Source organism: Arabidopsis thaliana (genome assembly GCF_000001735.4).
Source record: "Arabidopsis thaliana chromosome 1 sequence".
In the NCBI taxonomy this organism is placed as follows: domain Eukaryota; kingdom Viridiplantae; phylum Streptophyta; class Magnoliopsida; order Brassicales; family Brassicaceae; genus Arabidopsis; species Arabidopsis thaliana.
In genome coordinates, this window is record NC_003070.9 from 984,029 (window position 1) to 1,000,884 (window position 16,856).

The 16,856-nt window shown below is 38.6% G+C and overlaps 5 protein-coding genes across 9 annotated transcripts; all 5 read left to right on the forward strand.

Annotated features, from left to right (window-relative positions):
- The first annotated feature begins 1,722 nt into the window (after window positions 1–1,722).
- Window positions 1,723–4,118, forward strand: CRU2 (cruciferin 2). The gene is made up of 4 exons (NM_100268.5): window positions 1,723–2,040; window positions 2,251–2,513; window positions 2,826–3,254; window positions 3,496–4,118. Exons 1-4 carry the CDS (start codon window positions 1,758–1,760, stop codon window positions 3,886–3,888), a joined length of 1,368 nt encoding a protein of 455 aa, NP_171884.1. The 5' UTR covers window positions 1,723–1,757; the 3' UTR covers window positions 3,889–4,118.
- Window positions 4,119–5,169: 1,051 nt separating this feature from the next.
- Window positions 5,170–6,992, forward strand: AT1G03890 (RmlC-like cupins superfamily protein). Its single transcript, NM_100269.4, has 4 exons — window positions 5,170–5,522; window positions 5,625–5,890; window positions 6,021–6,431; window positions 6,503–6,992. Exons 1-4 carry the CDS (start codon window positions 5,222–5,224, stop codon window positions 6,878–6,880), a joined length of 1,356 nt encoding a protein of 451 aa, NP_171885.1. The 5' UTR covers window positions 5,170–5,221; the 3' UTR covers window positions 6,881–6,992.
- An 85-nt stretch (window positions 6,993–7,077) lies between these two features.
- ABCI18 (non-intrinsic ABC protein 4) lies at window positions 7,078–9,098 on the forward strand. The gene is made up of 3 exons (NM_100270.4): window positions 7,078–7,718; window positions 8,415–8,663; window positions 8,750–9,098. The coding sequence occupies exons 1-3, from the start codon at window positions 7,224–7,226 to the stop codon at window positions 8,822–8,824; spliced, it is 819 nt and encodes a 272-aa protein (NP_563693.1). The 5' UTR covers window positions 7,078–7,223; the 3' UTR covers window positions 8,825–9,098.
- Window positions 9,099–9,371: 273 nt separating this feature from the next.
- On the forward strand, window positions 9,372–11,961 carry ABCI19 (P-loop containing nucleoside triphosphate hydrolases superfamily protein). 4 transcript variants are annotated; one of them, NM_001331444.1, is made up of 7 exons: window positions 9,372–9,603; window positions 9,678–9,923; window positions 10,018–10,178; window positions 10,326–10,377; window positions 10,468–10,604; window positions 10,800–10,886; window positions 11,285–11,961. In NM_001331444.1, the coding sequence occupies exons 3-7, from the start codon at window positions 10,056–10,058 to the stop codon at window positions 11,564–11,566; spliced, it is 681 nt and encodes a 226-aa protein (NP_001323417.1). In that variant the 5' UTR covers window positions 9,372–9,603; window positions 9,678–9,923; window positions 10,018–10,055; the 3' UTR covers window positions 11,567–11,961. The 4 variants fall into 4 exon arrangements, with proteins under 4 accessions (NP_001323417.1, NP_001323418.1, NP_563694.1 ...); NM_001331443.1 differs by having other exon boundaries at window positions 9,372–9,923; NM_100271.4 differs by lacking the exon at window positions 9,678–9,923.
- Window positions 11,962–12,047: 86 nt separating this feature from the next.
- AT1G03910 (cactus-binding carboxy-terminal, cactin) lies at window positions 12,048–16,601 on the forward strand. Of its 2 annotated transcripts, NM_001197975.1 has the most exons (14): window positions 12,087–12,189; window positions 12,398–12,706; window positions 12,820–12,911; window positions 13,149–13,248; window positions 13,390–13,461; window positions 13,576–13,638; window positions 13,727–13,867; window positions 14,141–14,272; window positions 14,392–14,487; window positions 14,705–14,989; window positions 15,081–15,383; window positions 15,476–15,652; window positions 15,732–15,998; window positions 16,084–16,409. In NM_001197975.1, exons 2-14 carry the CDS (start codon window positions 12,404–12,406, stop codon window positions 16,201–16,203), a joined length of 2,151 nt encoding a protein of 716 aa, NP_001184904.1. In that variant the 5' UTR covers window positions 12,087–12,189; window positions 12,398–12,403; the 3' UTR covers window positions 16,204–16,409. The 2 variants fall into 2 exon arrangements, with proteins under 2 accessions (NP_171887.1, NP_001184904.1); NM_100272.4 differs by lacking the exon at window positions 14,141–14,272 and having other exon boundaries at window positions 12,048–12,189; window positions 16,084–16,601.
- Window positions 16,602–16,856: the final 255 nt, after the last annotated feature.

Below are 16,856 nucleotides of genomic sequence, written 5' to 3' on the forward strand. Positions count from 1 at the left end.
ATACATATAGATGCGTAGACATGTAGCATGTAATGTATGTTAGAAGAATATATGATGTGTGTGTTTTTGTAAAAAAGAACAAAATGAGTGGACAGGCTGACTAAGTGACAGCTGGGAACACACAAGTTGGCATGTGGGAGAGTGGAAGACCCTTAAGTTTATATTGCCTTATCACTAACAATTGCATATTTAAGACAATAAACTAATTAATTGGTTCATTACCAACACCATGAAATCCCGTACATGAATTCAACATAGAAAATGTGTATACATTTGTTCTAGAATGCATGCATGACGTCTCTCCCTTTCGTTGATGTGAAAACGGCACGCAGTTGGAGAACAAAAGTAATGAAATTCCAACCTGAGTTGCATGGGCTATATCGGGCTTAGACACTGCTTTTGTAGATGGCTTATAATGGGCTTAATTCTAAATCGGGCCCACACATATTGAGAATCTTGAGGTTTTTTTTTTTGTTTAGTTGGGTCTGAAAGGAAATCTTGAGAATTAAAAGGCCTTATCTCAAAATTAAGTTTAATGAAAGACGCATAAAAAAACCCATAATAACACAAAACTCTAAAATAATGAATTGGGAAAATAAATATTATGTATTTTTTGTCCTTGCTAATATTTGTTTACAAAACAGAGGAAGACAGACCAAATTTAGAAACAAGGATCCAAGTGGAAGCATCCGAGCAGCATGCAGCCATACACTCGTCACGTCGGTTCGTCGCGTCCGCCACATCATCACGTGGTTCTCACGTGTTTACTCTCTAGACTCTCATCAGTGTTCTTTTCTAATACAGTAATAACTCAAACTTTAACCTTAGTTTTTAAACGTCTAAATCTGATTCTTACATTTTTTACAAGCTTTACTTTTATTTATGCTTACATTATTACAAGCCTTAATTTTTTCTTACACAAAAACAATCGATTACTATACTATAACATTAAAACCGGGTTCTCCCAAAAAAAATCGATTAAATTTTTATTTAGATACAATAATAACTTTTAAACTCTTTTGTCGTTTTTGTTCCCCGTTGTCTGTTTTTCGATGCCCATATTAGATGCTGATGTGTAAGAACATGCACTTTAAGGAGGCATGCAAGCTGAAATGTGTCTACTACTCGTCTACTCCCTCCATTTACAAGTTCAAGTACTTCTCATTTTCCGTTCGTCATTACTATTTTAAATTACTAGTAGAACAGCAAACAAAACGAGAATACACATTACTTAGAGGGTCACTGATAATATGATGTCTTCCAAAAAATGTTTAATGCCAAAAGTAGAAAAACGTAATACATGTGGAGTGTCACCCCGATCAAGAGAGCTATTTCCCTTAAACCAATTGGTGTCAAATTAGTTAATTATCTAAACCATGGGTCGACAATTATAATTCGATTTCATTGTTTATTGAATAAATCATAACCAAGACTAAACTGTAGCGAATATGAAACAAATTGGTCTACACTATCATTTTGTTACAAAATGTTGAATAATTTATTTTAAAAAATAAATAATAAAATCTTGACCAAAACTAAAATAATATCAGACCTAATTATCGAATGTAAGTATGTTACTGATTATTGGATTATTGGATTATGCGTCTATTTGTTTTCGATTATTGGATTTGTCTATTTTTATTGGTGTTATGGTGTTATTTTTATTTTTAAAAGAACTCTTTACAACAAGTCTCCTATAAATACATAAACTCCATAACCCACAAAGTAAGAAAGTAAATCAATAAAGAGGAAGAAAAATGGGTCGAGTCTCATCTATTATCTCTTTCTCTTTGACACTCTTGATCCTCTTCAATGGCTACACTGCCCAACAGTGGCCCAACGAGTGCCAGCTCGATCAACTCAATGCGCTCGAACCATCCCAAATCATCAAGAGCGAGGGTGGTCGCATCGAGGTCTGGGACCACCATGCACCCCAGCTCCGTTGCTCCGGCTTTGCCTTTGAGCGTTTCGTCATTGAGCCTCAGGGTCTTTTCTTGCCCACTTTCTTGAACGCCGGCAAACTCACGTTTGTTGTTCACGGTGCGTTTATATATATACTACATTATAATAATATATAGATCGACAAGAAAAATAGTAACTAATATAAATCTTACATTTCCTTGTCCAGTATAAGTACTGCAAATGAAAAAAATATTTGGCATTCTCATAGATCATAAAAAATAGTAGAAGTTCCAAAAGCTTCATTATTTGTAAAAATGTTTGATATTATTTTTTGGCTATGATAAATAGGAAGGGGTCTAATGGGAAGAGTTATTCCGGGATGCGCCGAGACGTTCATGGAGTCACCGGTATTTGGAGAAGGTCAAGGTCAGGGTCAGAGTCAAGGGTTCCGTGACATGCACCAGAAAGTAGAGCACCTACGGTGCGGTGACACCATTGCAACACCATCTGGTGTAGCTCAATGGTTCTACAACAATGGAAATGAGCCTCTCATTCTTGTTGCAGCCGCGGATCTCGCCAGCAACCAGAACCAGCTTGACCGCAACCTTAGAGTAAGTCCAAACACAAAAATAAAATTCTTATTTTGTTTGTTTGATTAATTATATCGAAATAGATCTTTTGCCGAGTTAGAAATTCTTGAAATTTATTTGTTTAGTTTTCAGTTAATCGTTATTTCAAGGCAATTTCTCAGTTAATTATAACTTTAAAGAAAATGATTTACAACTAATTTTTTAACCAATTATATAAGCTCAAACGATTTACATAAAACTTTAGTTTGGTGAATTAGTTTTGCGTTAGTTTCACATTTCTACACTTCAAATTTCGCCACTAAAAGTTTCAGAAATATATTTTCATGTTTACAGCCATTTTTGATAGCCGGAAACAACCCACAAGGGCAGGAATGGCTACAAGGCCGAAAGCAACAGAAGCAAAACAACATCTTCAATGGCTTCGCACCTGAGATCTTGGCTCAAGCCTTCAAGATCAATGTCGAGACGGCTCAGCAGCTCCAGAACCAGCAAGATAACCGTGGCAACATCGTCAAGGTCAACGGACCTTTCGGCGTCATTAGGCCACCCTTGAGACGCGGCGAAGGCGGCCAACAACCACATGAAATAGCTAATGGTTTAGAGGAGACTTTGTGCACCATGCGATGCACTGAAAACCTCGATGACCCGTCGGATGCTGACGTGTACAAGCCATCACTCGGATACATTAGCACACTTAACAGCTACAATCTTCCTATCCTCAGACTTCTCCGCCTTAGCGCTCTTCGTGGCTCCATCCGTAAAGTAAGCTCAACAAATCTTTAGAAAATTAATTTTATGTGACATATGCAATAATTTGATTTGGCAAGATAAACTAATAGATTTTGCGATTTGGAGTTTTAAACTCTAAATAATCTAAATCGTTTTCAATTGGTTTAAATATATATCTTGCAATTTTAATCGTTTTTAATTAAAAAATATATATATATATATATATCTTGCATTTTTAATCGTTTTCAATTTAAAAAATATATCTTGCACGCAGAACGCTATGGTGCTACCGCAATGGAACGTAAACGCAAACGCGGCACTCTACGTGACAAACGGAAAGGCTCATATACAAATGGTGAACGACAACGGAGAAAGAGTGTTCGACCAAGAGATCTCCAGCGGACAGTTACTAGTCGTGCCACAAGGCTTTTCGGTCATGAAACATGCCATAGGCGAACAGTTCGAGTGGATCGAATTCAAGACAAACGAAAACGCACAGGTCAACACACTCGCGGGCCGTACCTCAGTCATGAGAGGTTTGCCGCTTGAGGTTATAACCAATGGGTACCAGATCTCTCCCGAAGAAGCTAAACGAGTAAAGTTTAGCACGATTGAGACCACACTGACCCATAGCAGTCCAATGAGCTACGGAAGGCCTAGGGCTTGAGGCTTGATGAGCGCGTGGTGGAATAGCGTTTGAATCTAAAGTTCGGTTTGGTACGACTTGTAATATGAAATAATAATGTACAAAGAAGTTCTACGCTTAAGGGAACTGTTTTGTTTTGAGCTTTGTATTAGGACGTCTAGTGTACAACAACGAACGTCGTGTATAAGCGATCGTTGACTCTGCACATGTAACTCTTTCCTGAATAAAAAATCTTTAAGTCTTTAATTTCTACATCTTTTAGGATTATATAAACGTTACTATATAAATAAAAAAGAAAAAAAAATCAGTTCACTAACATGCGAGACTTTGGGCTAAATATAGTGATTCCAAAGAAAATGAGTTATAATATTAATTAATATAAAGCTCATTTTCTTTGGAATATCGTTATAAGAATATTTTAACTTGGATATAACTGGGCTTACGCCATTTGCATCTCGAGGATTTTTTGTTTTTGTTTTTGTTTTTTTAATACATTCTCGCACTTACACACTAAAAATCATAATGATCTTCTTAATTCTTTAGCGGAACCACCAATTAATCTTTTTATTAAGAACTTTATTACTTATTTCACTTATTTGTGCATACGTGCATTATTTTGGCAGTAACAAATATCGCGTTATATATACTGAAATCCGGACGCATTAATAATAGGGATATGATTATATGAACCACTATCTAGCTTTGGTAGAAACCCAATTATAATCAAATAATTTACCATTATTGAATAAATTAGGCTATATAAGTTCATTAATAGATGCTATAGGTTTTTCTTACAAGGCACACATTTGATTGTTATTTTCTTTCATATACACTGAATGTACATGTGTACACTTGGCATACATGGCAAGATTATGTGTTACAATATAGACTGTGCCATTGCCATGCAATGTGACTCCTGTGGCCATTTCTATCACAATGTGTCAATCTTGGAGTATCCGTTGTTTATCCTCTAATTTACTGATTAATTTATGAACATGTATAATTATTTATATCATATGATCTCGTAAGATATCTTAGCATTTTCCACCATATGTTATTAGTAAATCATCTAGATGGATTGATGTAAATAGGAAAGTTAAATTAACACACCAAAAAAGTAACTGATTAAAAGCATACAACTTAATATTCAGATTATGGTAACTAAATCAGTCTCATGCAAACTCCAAAAAATTATACGAGTCACAACTCTTGATTTTTTTCCGGTTAAACAAAATACATATTTTCATTTGTATGCAACCAGAATAAAACACTAACTATCTCCTTTAAATACCATTTTCCCTACGAGTCTACGACGCTCTCTAAACTTCTTATACAAAACAAAACACACCCAAATATGCATAAGCTTTTGTTTTCTCTTCTCTCCGTCGTCTCACTCTCATTTCTCCTCTTCTTCCATGGCGCCGAGGCACGCCAGCGAGAGGCGCCGTTTCCAAACGCCTGCCATTTCAGCCAAATCAACAGCCTCGCGCCCGCTCAGGCGACGAAGTTCGAAGCCGGTCAGATGGAAGTATGGGACCACATGAGCCCTGAGCTCCGATGCGCCGGTGTAACGGTGGCTCGCATCACCCTTCAGCCCAATTCCATTTTCTTGCCCGCTTTCTTTAGCCCACCTGCCCTTGCTTACGTTGTCCAAGGTAAGAAAATAAATAAATACGCTTTTTGATCAAGACCTAATTAAAAACTCGCAACCTATAGAAAATCTAAAAAAAGTGGTCTTTTATTTTAATTGTTTTCAGGAGAAGGAGTTATGGGGACGATTGCTTCTGGTTGTCCTGAGACTTTTGCAGAAGTTGAAGGATCATCAGGAAGAGGAGGAGGAGGAGACCCGGGTCGACGTTTTGAGGACATGCACCAGAAGTTGGAGAATTTCCGGCGAGGGGATGTGTTTGCTTCGCTTGCCGGAGTTTCACAGTGGTGGTACAACCGCGGTGATTCCGATGCCGTCATTGTCATTGTTCTTGATGTCACCAACAGAGAAAACCAGCTTGACCAAGTCCCTAGGGTAATCATCAAATTCAAGAAAGTCCAAATTTGTACTGCATGCAAACTATATGACTACCACTCAGTGATTAAAATAGTGATTCATATATATAACACATAATGTCATTTTTTTGTGAACCCTTCATATGTAGATGTTCCAACTAGCCGGGAGCAGAACGCAAGAAGAAGAACAACCATTAACGTGGCCATCAGGCAACAACGCTTTCAGCGGTTTCGACCCAAACATAATCGCGGAAGCATTCAAAATCAACATCGAGACAGCTAAGCAACTACAAAACCAGAAGGACAACAGAGGAAACATAATCCGAGCAAATGGTCCTCTCCATTTCGTCATCCCACCGCCTCGTGAATGGCAGCAAGATGGCATTGCTAATGGCATCGAAGAGACTTATTGCACGGCTAAGATTCATGAGAATATCGATGATCCAGAACGGTCTGACCATTTTAGCACACGAGCCGGAAGAATCAGCACTCTTAACAGCCTTAATCTCCCTGTTCTACGTCTAGTCAGACTTAACGCCCTTAGAGGTTATCTCTACAGCGTAAGTATCCCACTTTTAAATTAGATTTACAAATTCTTTATGTGCTATATAATGAATTCTCGTGGAGATAGGGAGGAATGGTGTTGCCACAATGGACGGCAAACGCGCACACGGTGCTATACGTCACAGGAGGTCAAGCCAAGATACAAGTGGTGGACGACAATGGTCAGTCGGTGTTCAATGAGCAAGTGGGACAAGGCCAAATCATTGTGATTCCACAAGGCTTTGCAGTTTCAAAAACGGCTGGTGAAACGGGTTTCGAGTGGATATCATTCAAGACAAACGATAACGCTTACATTAACACACTGAGCGGCCAAACATCGTACTTGAGAGCAGTTCCAGTGGATGTGATCAAAGCGTCATATGGAGTGAACGAGGAAGAAGCCAAGAGGATCAAGTTTAGTCAGCAAGAGACCATGTTGTCTATGACACCAAGCTCTTCTTCTTAAGCTCTTTAATTGCTTCCTTTAATGTTTTTTTAGATTTTCCAGTCACTGAAATAAATAAAGATGAGACTAATAACCAACTTTTCACAAAGCTTCAATAACAAAATTTCAGATTAAAAATTCCTACTAACATACACATCTTAGCTTTTATGATTACGTTGATTTTATTTTGTTAAATTTGATTACGTTGATTAGTGTATATATTAAATTAAAATCATTGAAAGGATAATGATAACACTAATAAAAAAAAGAAGAAGAAGGTTACGGTCTCGTAAAGCTTTCAAAAGTCCGCAACGATCACACACGTCTTTCTCCGAAACTCGTCTGAGAGAGGCTCTGAGATTCGATGTCGTTCGAGGAAGAAGAAGAGGAGGAAACATTCGAGCATACACTTCTCGTGGTGCGTGAGGTCTCCGTTTACAAGATCCCGCCGCGAACCACATCCGGCGGATACAAGTGCGGCGAATGGCTTCAATCCGATAAGATCTGGTCTGGTAGACTCCGCGTCGTATCGTGCAAGGATCGATGCGAGATCCGCCTCGAGGATTCGAATTCCGGTGATCTTTTCGCAGCTTGTTTTGTGGATCCTGGACGTAGAGAGAACTCTGTAGAGCCGTCTCTCGATTCGTCTAGGTATTTCGTTCTCAGGATCGATGACGGGAGAGGGAAGTATGCGTTTATCGGGCTAGGATTCGCTGAGAGGAACGAAGCGTTTGATTTCAATGTTGCGTTATCGGATCATGAAAAGTACGTTAGGAGGGAGAAAGAGAAGGAGACAGGGGAAACGAGTGAGAGCGATAATCATATTGATATCCATCCTGCCGTTAATCACAGATTGAAGGTAAACTGATCTGTTCATAAGCTAGCTTTTGGAATTAAGATAGGATCAATGCGGAATCTGATAATTTGGAGAAATCTGATTGAAGCTTTCAGATCTATTTTGGAAAAACAACTATCGAATCCAATGTGGAATTGATTGATTCAGATACGTTTTGTAGTATCATTCTCATTGCAAAGTTCTTATCTTGCTAGTAGGCTATAGCTAAAAGTTGCTTGGTCTTGGTGTTTGTATCAGTGATGAGAATATTTTGGATGCATTATCTGCTGAGATTGATTAGCTATTCGTTATTTGGATTTTCTAATTTCCTTTATTTGTAGTGTTATTTGGTGGAAGATCTTTGTAGTTTGTATGCTCTGTGTAGATATTAGGATGAGTAAATAGTACCAGCCTTAATTTTTCTCGATCTTGTGTTGTGTTCATCATCTCTAATCTTAAATTGATGCTGCTATATGTCTTGATTTTGCTCTTTTAGTCTTCACAGATGGTTCATAATCACAAGTTTTGTTTTAGCATCCACTCGTAGTTGCAGAACATACTCATTTGATTTTGTTTACTCAATATCTTTCTCTGGGAACCGTAACTGTAGAATCAATATTTCAATTCTGATTGAACTCCATCATTTATCCGGAAAAGGAAAATTCTTGGCATTTGGACTTGGTAGAACCTGAAAAGATTGTTGTTTTGATGGGTTTTAAGGAAGGTGAAACCATAAGAATCAACGTGAAGCCGAAACCAACAACAAATGGCACTGGGATGCTCTCAGCTGCTCTTTCAGGAACGGGGAAGCCAAAACCTCTAGCACTTGCCCCACCCCCCAAAGCTGCCGGAGTAACCAGGTCTCCTTTACCTCCTCCTCCAAACGATCCCGTCGCTTCAAGGATTGCATCTGATGGCTGCAAGGAATCACGCAGGAACGAGCCTCTATCTGATCTATCTCAGCTCAAGGTAAATAAACCTTGTCTTCTTAATTACATTTATTCTTATTCTCTAAGGTTACTCTAAATTATCCTTGATTTGGTAATACTCGGCAGAAAAATCTTCCTTCAACGGCGGGATCAGGATCGAGCAAGTCAACAGGAGCTGCATCAGGTTGGGCAGCTTTCTGATGAATGGAGTGTAAAATTTAAGTTATTGGACAAGTCCGGCTTCATCTTCTTGTGACTTGAGAGCACGAGACAATAGACAACAATGGTGGTCAGCCAACAGTCTTTTTGATGTATGTTAATGGTAAGTTGATGTGTGTTTCTTTGTAATCCTCCCACACTCCCTGTTTTAATTATTTTTCTTCCTTATAATCATCGTTGTTACATTATCGATTATCATTTGTATCACTGAGATATTAATATATACAAAAAGGCTTTTTCATAATTTCAACTTTTGCTTCTACGTAAAACTAAAATGCTAAATCTGTTTGCTATTGCATGACTAAGCAAATAAATGTACAAGAAAATATTACAAAAAAAAAAAAAAAAACATTTTGTACTCCCTTATACGCTGTCGTTTGGTTGACGATGCGTGATGACCAGCACACTGACGTGGCGACGTGCAAAGAGATACAATCGTTATATCACTGACGTGGCGAAAAGGTACTGGTATGACGTGGATTTAGCGTTGAACGAAACATATTTAAAGGACTGCATATTTGACCAAAGTAAACAATGTCGGTCCACCAACTAATCGTTACCTACTCCTTGTATCTGACCGCTTGAGAGCTTTTGGAGACTGGCAAAAATGGCGGAGAAAGATGCGACGGCGAGTGGCGATGACGCCATTAGAGTTAGCGGTATGCAATTCGCATACGAAGTTGAGGATCCAATATTCTTCGACTTCAACCTCGATCTTCCAGCTGGTTCTCGCTGTCTTCTGGTTGGTGCCAATGGATCTGGTACGATGATCGATTTCTAGAGAGAGATTTTCCTTGTAGTTAGTTTTCATTTTTTTTCTGTCTTGGGGTCACAGGTTTTGGATCAGCGATTCGACTTGTTATGTTTTCGGCGAGAATGGAAAGTTAAAGACATCTTTTGTTTGATTTGATTTAAAGTTTGGAACTTTGAAAATTGGCCCTATGCCTCTGCAATTTCAGAATTTATTTGCCAGTCTGAAATTGGAATCATCCGTTTCTGTCGTTCTGGGGTTGGGTTTTTTTGACGTCGTTGTAGTAGAATCCGGTTTGCCATGTGATCTTAATACTGCGATTAGCTTGAGGTATTTACCATGTTCAAAACTACTCCAGGCTATTGAATTTGTTTTGTTTTTTCTGGAAGACTAATGCTTGTGTTCCTTTGGTAAATTTGTTAAGGCAAGACAACCTTATTGAAGATTCTGGCTGGAAAGCATATGGTGGGAGGAAAGAACGTTGTACAAGTTCTTAGCCGCTCGGCTTTCCATGATACTCAACTTGTTTGCAGTGGTGACTTGTCTTACCTTGGAGGATCATGGAGTAAAACCGTTGGTTCAGCTGTGAGTAGTCCCTTATCTTCTTTCCATTTCTCATGCTTTTGTGAGATCTTTTAGGAATTTGATTGCCTAGAGAGTAACTAATCGACTACCGCTCGACTGCATTATCAATCTGATGTTATTTACTTTCTTGATTCTGCTACATTTTAGGGAGAGGTTCCTCTCCAGGGAGATTTCTCAGCAGAACATATGATATTTGGAGGTAATTTTCAGTAAGTTGATTTGTTTTATCTTTAGTCCCCTTTTTTCAGGCTTATAAACTGAAGGAGATTTTCTTTCGTTGTCCTTCTAGTTGAAGGAACTGATCCCGTGAGAAGAGAAAAACTGATTGATCTTCTTGATATCAATCTTCAATGGCGTATGCATAAGGTTTCTGATGGGCAGAAACGGCGCGTGCAGATATGTATGGGACTCTTACATCCATTCAAGGTGAAAACAATACTGTTTCAGAGAGGCTGATTATTCTGCATCCTCTAAAATCTCACATGATTCATTGTCAGTTATGTTCTCCTCTGGCTTTAAGCAAAAAAGAACCTCGTTTCTGATTGTGTTATCATCATTGCTGACGCTAATTTTAATCTGATTTTACAAACTTCTTATAAATCTCTCATGCTCTGATCACAGGTGTTATTACTCGATGAGGTCACTGTTGACCTAGACGTCGTTGCAAGGATGGATTTGCTGGAATTCTTCAAAGAAGAATGTGATCAGGTAATATTCTACCAGCCTCTTTAATATCATCTATGATCTCCTAAGTATATACAAGCCGTTTGTGTACATGTTTCTGTCGGTTAGTAACTGGAATATTAATGCTTAACCATTCAAGGACAAGCTTTTCATATCGGTTCTTGTTGCTGCTAAGTGATGTTGCCTATAATTACTATAGGGTCCTTGCATGTCTATGATCTGTGGTAGTACCATAAAAGGATAATTTAGTAGTAGCATGCATGTATCATGCAGTTTCAAGTGCAAATTTGTACCGGTTTTTATAGTTTCACTTCTTGAGTTCTGAGCACGTATTCGTATTGGAAGATTACAACTCACACACTTATTCTTACTGATGACTTATTGCATGATCTTTGACTTGTTTATACCATTGATTAACTCAGAGAGGAGCTACAATCGTGTATGCAACTCACATATTCGACGGGCTAGAGACATGGGCGACACATTTGGCCTACATTCAGGACGGTGAGCTGAATCGTTTATCGAAAATGACAGATATTGAGGAGCTGAAAACTTCACCCAACCTCCTCTCCGTGGTAGAATCTTGGCTCCGTTCTGAAATCAAACTCGTGAAGAAGAAGAAGAAGCCTGTGGCGCCATGGAAACCATCTCCATTCGATAACTCTCCTTTTAGATCATCGAGACACATGGCTTATTACCGATGATTGGTGATTACCAGTGAGATCATTGATCCTATATATGAATTTGATAATCGGTAAGAATAAAGACACCCGAGAGTAGTTCAGATTTCGTGTGTGTAGCTGCTATTTACCACTTGGCTCATTGAAGAATAGACAACAAATTGTACTTACAATTGTGCTGATATATATACCACAGTGATTTTCACAAAATGGGAAGTGAATTTATTTTACCGATTGCTTCAAACCCTTAATTCTATATACTTGATCTCTAAACATTGTGTAAATTGTGTAAATTTCAACCAAAATCTCTGAAATGTGTTTTTAACGTTTTTGATCATATAAGTGGACAATATGAACCGGCCGATTTTGCTCTTAACCAGTCGTTATTTTCCATAGACGGTCGGTTTTTCTTGAACCGGGAATTTCCACATGATTTTATTGACAGAACGACGTCGTATTAAAATAGAAGGAAAGAAGAACCGACGTCCGAATGACGAAAATCTCCCTGAAACTTAATAAATCTTAACCCTCCTTTGCTCGATCCATTATCGGGGAGGAGAAAATCCTACCGCCTTCACCACCGTCGCGCAGACGCCGCAATCACCAACACTCATCGTCACTGACTCCAGATCTTCCTCTCCAACTAGGTTTGCAATTCTCTTCTCCTTCCGCTGTTTATTGGTTTCAATTTCTGCTTAGATTCTCTTACTGCTGGTGAAACTTGAATTTGGAGCTTCTCTTTTCGCTCATTTAACCACTTCGTGTGTTCTTAGGGTTTAGATGTTGGTCTTTTAGGGACTCTCTTTGAATACTTGTTTATTGCACTTTAAGAATGATTCAATTTATCTTCGACAGAGAGATATGGGTTCTCATGGTAAGGGTAAGAGAGATAGAAGTGGAAGGCAGAAGAAGCGGAGAGATGAATCCGAGTCTGGGTCTGAGTCCGAGTCTTACACTTCTGACTCTGATGGCTCAGATGATTTGTCGCCGCCCAGGAGTTCCAGGAGGAAGAAAGGTAGCAGCAGTCGTCGGACTCGACGCCGTAGCTCAAGTGATGATTCCAGTGACAGTGATGGTGGACGGAAGAGTAAGAAGAGATCTTCATCTAAGGATTACTCGGAGGAAAAAGTTACGGAGTATATGTCTAAAAAAGCTCAGAAGAAGGTAAACTTATTGTTGTATGTTATTTTGTTTTTTGTCCTTTTTTTGTGTGTTTTAACCCTTGTATTTGTTGGAGCTGGTTGCTAACTTTATGCTACTTGTTAAATTCTTTGTAGGCATTACGTGCAGCAAAGAAACTGAAGACGCAGTCAGTGTCAGGGTACTCCAATGATTCAAACCCATTTGGTGATTCAAATCTCACTGAGACGTAAGTACTAAGAAAATATGATTATTGTTTCTGAGTTTTAGTGGTGTATAACTTTGATGATAGGATGTAGGAGGATTATGGAGCTCTCCTGGTTTTCTACTTGTACAAATTTTGAAATCTGGTAGTTAAAAAAGTTGGCTTAAATTGAATGTGTTATCGATTTGTACAGATGTACTTGTGAGTAACTTGGTTTTAAGAGTCTGCAATTCTCATGGCATGCAATTTTATTAATATCAGATTTGTGTGGCGGAAGAAGATTGAAAAAGATGTTCATCGAGGAGTACCGCTGGAAGAATTTTCCGTTAAAGCTGAGAAGAGAAGACACCGGGAAAGGATGGTATGTACAATAAGCATTACTGATTAAAAATATCGATGAAATTTTCATTTCCTTGATGCTTGTAACTATTTGCTATTTTTTCTGGTGGAATGAGCTTTCTGCTTATGTATTAACTCTTAAGCACTTTGGTTTAACGCGCAGACAGAGGTTGAAAAGGTTAAGAAGAGGAGAGAAGAGAGAGCAGTGGAGAAAGCTCGACATGAAGAAGAAATGGTAAATTCTGGTATCCAGAAGGATGTATACAATTGAAATTCTTATTAGCCAGTTACCTCTCTAATTTGGTTAATACTGTATAGCTATTGACTTAAATCGTTCTATCCTCTGCAGGCATTGTTAGCTAGAGAACGTGCTCGGGCTGAGTTCCATGATTGGGAGAAGAAAGAGGAAGAGGTATAACTGCGTTTTCTTTGCTTTTGCAATTAATTCTTCTTTACAGTTGTTTGGTGTATGTTGCTTGATATATCTGCTTGATCTACAGTTCCATTTCGATCAAAGCAAGGTGAGGTCAGAGATTAGATTACGTGAAGGTCGACTGAAGCCAATCGACGTCCTCTGCAAGCACTTGGATGGTTCAGATGATTTGGATATCGAGCTCAGTGAACCGTACATGGTTTTCAAGGTATTTAAAAAGATTATATTATATTGTAAAGCCATAGGCGTGTTAAGTTGTGGAGCTTTCTCACTGAGGTTTATACTTTCTTGGGCCCAGTCCAGTTCCATAACAGTTTCAGTCTATGCAATCAGTTCGATTGTGACCGTAGTAGACAGGGAACAAGCTTGAGATAAAATAAGTTATTCTGCAAGTCTAAGTATGAGCAATTTAGATGCTGGGATAGCATCTATTCTGGTTAGCTTTTCTGAGTATCTCTTATAACTCTGTGAACCTATGTAGAAAAAAAAAGTACGTATAGGAATTTGGCTGAATTTCCAGCTCAGCATAACCAACGTCTATGTAGAAGCAGAATATAAGAATGATTCTGCATGCTTGCTTTTGAGATCGAGAGTGGACATCTTGTTAAATAAAGTCTCTGATTGTGTAGTTGTTCTCTTTTTTGGTTGACAAAGAAGATTTTACTGGTTTGGTTTTATCAGATTGTTATGATTCTTATTATTAAAATTGACCCCCTGATCTGTATGATGCAGGGACTTACTGTTAAAGATATGGAAGAGCTTCGCGATGATATCAAGATGTATCTGGATTTGGATCGGGCAACTCCAACACGTGTACAATATTGGGAGGTATGTTCTACAACTGAGTCTCATTTTGCATTTGAGGAGATTCACGCATTTAAAGTTATTATGCATGTATGGAATTTCGATCCAAAAAATACATATTCTATGGACCATCTTGTTGTACCTTTTTGATGGTTGATTAGTATTCTTGCCTCTTTTTCATGTTATATTACCTGCTGCTTACGAGTAAATATTTGGGCTTAATACCATTGAAATTTTCCAGGCGCTTATTGTGGTATGCGATTGGGAGTTAGCTGAAGCTCGTAAGAGGGATGCCCTTGATCGAGCTAGAGTTAGAGGGGAGGAGCCTCCTGCAGAATTGCTTGCTCAAGAGAGGGGACTACACGCTGGTGTTGAAGCTGATGTGAGAAAACTTCTCGATGGGAAGACCCACGCGGAGCTTGTAGAACTGCAGTTGGACATCGAATCGCAGCTGCGTTCTGGGTCTGCGAAAGTAGTAGAGTATTGGGAAGCAGTTCTTAAACGCCTCGAAATATACAAGGCAAAGGTATTTGCTCGTGGATGATCATGGTGTGTTAGATTTTGAAAACTGAGGATTTGTTTTTCGCATCTTCACTGACTATATTGATGTTCAACAGGCTTGCTTGAAGGAAATACACGCTGAGATGCTGAGACGTCATCTACATCGCCTCGAGCAACTTTCAGAGGGTGAAGATGATGTAGAAGTTAATCCTGGCTTAACACGTGTGGTGGAAGAAAATGAGGAGGAGATAAATGATACGAATCTTTCAGATGCTGAAGAAGCATTTTCTCCAGAGCCTGTTGCGGAGGAAGAAGAAGCTGATGAGGCAGCAGAAGCGGCTGGTTCGTTTTCGCCAGAGCTCATGCACGGTGATGATCGTGAAGAAGCAATCGATCCCGAGGAAGACAAGAAGCTACTGGTATATTTAACAGTTCCTACAATTGAATTTTACACATGAATTATTGTTGTTGGTGCTTCTACTGACCCAAAATATGACTGCGGCTATAACAGCAAATGAAACGGATGATTGTGCTGGAGAAACAGAAGAAACGGCTTAAAGAAGCTATGGACTCAAAACCAGCACCTGTAGAAGATAACTTGGAGCTTAAAGCAATGAAAGCAATGGGAGCAATGGAAGAAGGTGATGCCATATTTGGCTCTAATGCTGAAGTGAACCTCGATTCCGAGGTACCCTTATCACTATTTTTCTCTTCTCTGCAACTTTTCAGTTTTGTAGAACAAAAATACCATAATTTTCATCTTCTAGGTATACTGGTGGCATGACAAGTACCGGCCAAGAAAACCGAAGTATTTCAATCGGGTTCACACAGGTTACGAATGGAATAAGTATAACCAAACTCACTATGACCACGATAATCCGCCTCCAAAAATCGTTCAAGGATACAAGTTTAACATCTTCTACCCGGATTTAGTAGACAAAATTAAGGCTCCCATTTACACTATCGAAAAAGATGGGACAAGTGCTGAAACGTGTATGATCCGGTTCCATGCTGGTCCACCTTATGAAGACATTGTAAGTACTCGTAACCATTATGTGGGTTTCATCATCACCTCTCGTGTTATCATTGTGCTCAAATTTATTTTTGTTTGCTTTTCAGGCGTTCCGGATTGTGAATAAAGAATGGGAGTATTCTCACAAGAAAGGTTTCAAATGCACGTTTGAGCGTGGGATTCTGCATTTGTACTTCAACTTTAAACGACATAGGTACAGGCGATAACCTTATCGGAGTTTGGCTGGAGAAGACGAAAGTGGCACTTGTAAGACTTTGGCTGATGTTTTTAAAAGCCTTGTTTGTAAGAGAAGGGCGATATACATAGTCTAAATTTGGATTTCTCTCAAGTTAATTTCTGAGGTAAGAGCTGTATTTGGATATTTTGTTGAAGCTGATCATCAAACAGAACCGAATAGAAAATGATTTTCCCACATGACAAACTAACAATCGAAAATGTAATGATGATAACTAACAAAATGTGACGTAAATAATTTGAACAAATCTGGAGTTGGTGTTTCTGCAAGAACTTTTTGGTGAATGAGTGTTATATGGAAAAGTTGGTGTAGAGACATGAATGTGTGTTTTGGTTGGGGACGAGAGAGACGAAGAGAGAGAGAGTTAAGGTGTTGAAGTTGCTTATTAGGTTGAGATCTCAACATCAAAATGCTTATAAAAAGATTCTGTTGGTAACTTAAGTAGTGGAGTAGAAGATATTATTTATTCTGACTTTTCCTTTCTTTTTCATCTTCCTTTTGATGTCTCTTTTTCTCCAAACTCTCCTCCACTCCAAGACAAAAAAAAAACCCTTCTTTTGTATTCGTATTACTTAAAATTTGCATTTCTTTTAATAATCTCGATTCTGAATATTATATTTATGT

Excerpts from the sequence above, each read along its gene's own strand:
- CRU2 (NM_100268.5), top strand. The coding sequence starts at position 1,758 with ATGGGTCGAGTCTCATCTATTATCTCTTTCTCTTTGACACTCTTGATC. Across the intron at positions 2,041-2,250 it reads ACTCACGTTTGTTGTTCACG|GAAGGGGTCTAATGGGAAGA; the intron begins GTGCGTTTATAT and ends TATGATAAATAG. Across the intron at positions 3,255-3,495 it reads TTCGTGGCTCCATCCGTAAA|AACGCTATGGTGCTACCGCA; the intron begins GTAAGCTCAACA and ends TCTTGCACGCAG.
- AT1G03890 (NM_100269.4), top strand. The coding sequence starts at position 5,222 with ATGCATAAGCTTTTGTTTTCTCTTCTCTCCGTCGTCTCACTCTCATTT. Across the intron at positions 5,523-5,624 it reads CCTTGCTTACGTTGTCCAAG|GAGAAGGAGTTATGGGGACG; the intron begins GTAAGAAAATAA and ends AATTGTTTTCAG. Across the intron at positions 5,891-6,020 it reads AGCTTGACCAAGTCCCTAGG|ATGTTCCAACTAGCCGGGAG; the intron begins GTAATCATCAAA and ends CTTCATATGTAG.
- ABCI18 (NM_100270.4), top strand. The coding sequence starts at position 7,224 with ATGTCGTTCGAGGAAGAAGAAGAGGAGGAAACATTCGAGCATACACTT. Across the intron at positions 7,719-8,414 it reads CCGTTAATCACAGATTGAAG|GAAGGTGAAACCATAAGAAT; the intron begins GTAAACTGATCT and ends ATGGGTTTTAAG. Across the intron at positions 8,664-8,749 it reads CTGATCTATCTCAGCTCAAG|AAAAATCTTCCTTCAACGGC; the intron begins GTAAATAAACCT and ends AATACTCGGCAG.
- ABCI19 (NM_100271.4), top strand. The coding sequence starts at position 9,450 with ATGGCGGAGAAAGATGCGACGGCGAGTGGCGATGACGCCATTAGAGTT. Across the intron at positions 10,179-10,325 it reads GTAAAACCGTTGGTTCAGCT|GGAGAGGTTCCTCTCCAGGG; the intron begins GTGAGTAGTCCC and ends GCTACATTTTAG. Across the intron at positions 10,378-10,467 it reads AGAACATATGATATTTGGAG|TTGAAGGAACTGATCCCGTG; the intron begins GTAATTTTCAGT and ends TTGTCCTTCTAG.
- AT1G03910 (NM_001197975.1), top strand. The coding sequence starts at position 12,404 with ATGGGTTCTCATGGTAAGGGTAAGAGAGATAGAAGTGGAAGGCAGAAG. Across the intron at positions 12,707-12,819 it reads CTAAAAAAGCTCAGAAGAAG|GCATTACGTGCAGCAAAGAA; the intron begins GTAAACTTATTG and ends AATTCTTTGTAG. Across the intron at positions 12,912-13,148 it reads GATTCAAATCTCACTGAGAC|ATTTGTGTGGCGGAAGAAGA; the intron begins GTAAGTACTAAG and ends TATTAATATCAG.